Source organism: Cibotium barometz, chromosome 1, assembly GCF_041138505.1.
Source record: "Cibotium barometz isolate CiBa-2024 chromosome 1, ASM4113850v1, whole genome shotgun sequence".
NCBI lineage: Eukaryota > Viridiplantae > Streptophyta > Polypodiopsida > Cyatheales > Cibotiaceae > Cibotium > Cibotium barometz.
In genome coordinates, this window is record NC_141046.1 from 12,262,205 (window position 1) to 12,266,225 (window position 4,021).

At 41.9% G+C, this 4,021-nt stretch overlaps 1 protein-coding gene across 1 annotated transcript; it reads right to left on the minus strand.

Annotated features, from left to right (window-relative positions):
* Positions 1–237: 237 nt before the first annotated feature.
* LOC147641607 (NAD-dependent malic enzyme, mitochondrial-like) lies at positions 238–4,015 on the minus strand. The gene is made up of 10 exons (XM_086793832.1): positions 4,000–4,015; positions 3,795–3,896; positions 3,598–3,663; positions 3,373–3,445; positions 2,070–2,156; positions 1,914–1,968; positions 1,748–1,818; positions 1,052–1,114; positions 836–950; positions 238–727 (listed from the first exon to the last, which is right to left on the minus strand). The coding sequence occupies exons 1-8, from the start codon at positions 4,000–4,002 to the stop codon at positions 1,110–1,112; spliced, it is 462 nt and encodes a 153-aa protein (XP_086649958.1). The 5' UTR covers positions 4,003–4,015; the 3' UTR covers positions 238–727; positions 836–950; positions 1,052–1,109.
* Positions 4,016–4,021: the final 6 nt, after the last annotated feature.

The window sequence follows — 4,021 nt, forward strand, 5'->3', positions numbered from 1 at the left end:
GGCTGTCTAGGGGAGGCTGGAACTGCAGAAAGGTGTGGAGTGCACATCTCCCAGCCAGAAAGGGCTAGAGAAAGCAGCACAACAGTTCTAGAGAGAGGATGCCAGCATTGCAATGATGGGGACAAGCAGCAGAACACTAGTGGTGGTGGCAAATGTGTCATAAAGAAGCATCCCCTAGAAGCTCAACTTGAAAATTCTACTACTTAAAAGGAGTCCTCAAGGGGAGTTGGAGACAGATGGAGGAACCACAATATAGCTTCAAAGCATCAAGCAAACTTGAGTTCTTCACTGTAGGTATTCGAAGGCTTGTGTTATTGGATGGTTTGCATATATTGCAAGAGCCACAATAAAGCTTCAAAGCATTGATGCAAACTGTATTCTTCTTCACTGTAGGGTATTTGAAGGGTTTGTGCTATTGGTTGGTTTAAATATATTTCAAGAATCCATACTTACATATGCTACATACACCATGTGCCAAGTATGACATCTGGTAGCTAAAATGTGTGTGCAGGACTATATCATTGCTCTTTTATGACAGTCTCATCAAAACTTTAACTGGAGTCCATCAAAATTTTGGTGGTACAGGACTGCTCATGTCTAATCAACGCCTGTTAGTGAGGTACATGACTCCCCAAATTATATTGTTCTCCAGAAATCATCTTGGGCTAACTAACGATGAATAAGTTGGAAACCACATGTTCTGTTCAACGTGCTTCAGAATGTCTTCCTGTAAAATGTGTAGTAGAACAAGGGTCCAGTCAGGAAAAGAAAATATGTTAGATGGTAACTTAGCCCACTGTTCATATTCAGATAAAGAGAAGGGAATGGGATTCACCTCAGACATCTCAGCCATTTCCTTAGGATCTTTATCCCGATACCCTTCAGCAACACCTTCAGTAATTGCTTCTTTCATCACTGCTGCAGCTACAGCTCTTGTAATATCCCTAATACTGTGTCATAACCAGAAACATGCGTACTTGTTCAGATATCAATAGCTATTGGTAGTGCAAGTTCATAAACAGACTTTAGTAGATAAAATTGAGGGGTTTACCTAGAGATAGATGGGAAAATTATACCCTGAAGCAATTCATCCTCTTTCATGTAAGCTGCTAGGCTGTATGAACCAGCCAAATTTAAAGGTAAGTAAAAACAAGTCCCTTCCCCGCCCCCCCAAACCCAACACAACCACCCCCACCCCCCCCCCAACCCCCAACACGCACACACACAAGGAATTATTATTGCCTTCGGGGGGCCAAAACAGCCCATAACACCAATGATGATAGAATATGTGTGAGTATTGTGGTGGGAGATGCATAGGACCCCTATGACCTAGACAAAGCATAATGTGACTAAGAAATAGGTGGAAACTGTCATGTGCCAAAAAGACTGATGGAAAATGAAGGCACGGCAAAGCCTGACAGGGTTAAAGAGCCGTCTCAAGACCTCATCCAATAATGCACACGAGGGAGATCCAAACTCATGGATCGCCATAATGATCCTGTCCCCAAGGAGTATGTCTGGGTGTGGTGCCACACGGAGGGTGGTCTCTTCTGCTAACTTTGGGTCTTTGATGTGTTGTGTGTGTTCTGTGGGTCTTTGATGTGTCTTGTGTGTCAACGTCCAACGGTGTCTAGCAGCAGCAGGAATCTGGAGGCCAGGATGGAAACTCCCTATGACTGGAACCTCTCTGAGAGAGAGAGAGAGAGAGAGAGAGAGAGAGAGAGAGAAGCTTGAAGCATAGATATACCACTCTGCTGCAGCCTGCAGCATGCATCAGATATTATCCGTGCTCCAGACACAAGTGTTCCCAAACCAATCCTGTCCAGACAGAAAGCTTTCGCTTTTAACAATTTGTGCAAAGCACCAAATGCAAGCTCCCATGAAAATGAAACTTGATGTAAAAAAGTACAAACCCTGGAAACAAGTACATATTGTTGCCTTGATTCGAATGACCTATCTTCCCATTCCCTGAACAAACATAAACAATCCCACATTTAAGACACAGTGCCTTGACTCTGAGGCAAAAAAAAAGGTGGCTTGACAGAAGAATCGGGAAAGGAAATGTTTACCCAAGTCCACATCTGTAAAGGGACTTCCACTAGCAAAAACTATATGAGGCCCAACATGACGAAAAGCTTCCTCAGCAGTGCACTCAGCTGTGACTCAAAACAAAAACAAACCTTCTCAACGAACTTATTACAAATATAACTATGAAAGAGAGAATGAATTACGACATATGCATGCATATAAATACACATCCACATCTACATATATATACACATGTTCGTGTATATACGTATAATATATGTATGCATGTGCGTGTGTGGGTGTGGGTGGGTGGGTGTGTGTGTGTGTGTGTGTGTGTGTGTGTGTTGTGGGTGTGCCTGCACATGCATTATGTATGTACAAAAGCATAGATGTATGTATGTATGTCTATATATACACCTAGATGAATCCAGGAACATGTCCAAATTCACCTTTTAGGAACGTGCATGTTATATACTCATGGTAGTCAACCCACGAGACTATATAACTATCAGCTCCATTATGTATAGTATGGACTAGATACTACGACATCCCCACTAACGTCATCAGTGCCCAATAGTGGGTGTAGAACTCTATATCAAGATATGCTCTCACACACGCACTCCACACACACACATAAGAGCATATATTCACACAAAGGCCTTCGTACTGAGTTTCTGTCAAACCTCCACAGACTCAGCCGTAATGAAGCCTAGCACCAAGGGAAGTAGCAAATAGAAAGAATTAGTACAGAAAATAAGTAGTTGATAGGACAAATGCACTGCTAAAGATAGAAAGAATATGTATGAATGTATGTAAGTGCGCATTGTATGTATGTGCCTGTGTATGTATATACACATTGTGTGTGTGTGCAAGGACATATGTAATATATACCTAGATGAATCCAAGAACATGCCCAAATTCACCTTATAAGAAAGTGCAATTTATAACCTCATGGTAGTCATCCACAAGACAATAAACCATCAACTTCATACTACAACATCCCCACTAACGTCATCACTGCCCAATAGTGGGTGTAGAACTTGGTATCAATATATGCTCACCCACACACACATAAGAGCATACATACATACAAAGGTCTGTGTATTGTGTTTCTGTCAAAGCTCCAGAGATACACAGACATATGTAAGTATGGAACGTACGTATGTAAATACGCATCCCTGTATACGTATGCATACAGGGACATGTAAGTATGGAACGTACGTAAATATATATGCATACATGTATGCGTCCACATTCCAATGAGCCTATGTGGTGCATGTGTATGTTCTCATTTCATATACACATGTCATCAATCAATTTCCATCATGATATAAAAGTAGATACCGTTTTTTGTTGGATTGGACATTGCAAAGATGGCTGGTCTGGAGCATGTAGACTCACGCATAGCTTCAAGGACCTGGCCATAATAATAAAGAGAGACATCATCTGCTAGTCAAGGCACTGATGATAACATACAGGAGCTTTATAGGGAATTGGTAGCATGCTTGCCAATGTACGGTCCAGATCATCACTGACATCTGGTTATTCAAGCTTAATGATCAGACACACCTCTTGATTGAAGATGCCTCCAACACCAGACAACCCTAATAAAACATCAGGCTTTACAGCTTTCACCTGGCCGCCAAAAAACTTAAGTAAGAGTCTGTAATTCAAGGAGGCAACGCACCCCCTCCCCCCTTCCCACAAAAAAAAACACACCCACGCATGTGCATACAGTTTCAAAAAGGATGATAGAAATCAAGTACCACTTCAACAACTGAAGCCCCCTCTCTCAAACCTTCTTGAGCAGCTCTGGCAAAAGGCTTTGCCTCTGCGTCAATGTGTGAACGCTCTTTGGTGACAAGGCCCTAGAAATAAAAAAATTGCACTTATGCTTATAGCAAGGCACAGAAAAAGCATCTTTTGTTTGCGAAGTTCACAACATCAAACATTGAGACAAATTGAGCCCACCATTTTATCAATCAGCCAGAAA

Bases quoted from the DNA above. Each gene is read 5' to 3' on its own strand.
- LOC147641607 (XM_086793832.1), bottom strand. The intron at 3,446-3,597 runs GTGTGTCTGATC...TATTATGGCCAG, and splicing joins GAGGCATCTTCAATCAAGAG to GTCCTTGAAGCTATGCGTGA. The intron at 2,157-3,372 runs GTATCTACTTTT...TTTGAGTCACAG, and splicing joins GTCCAATCCAACAAAAAACG to CTGAGTGCACTGCTGAGGAA.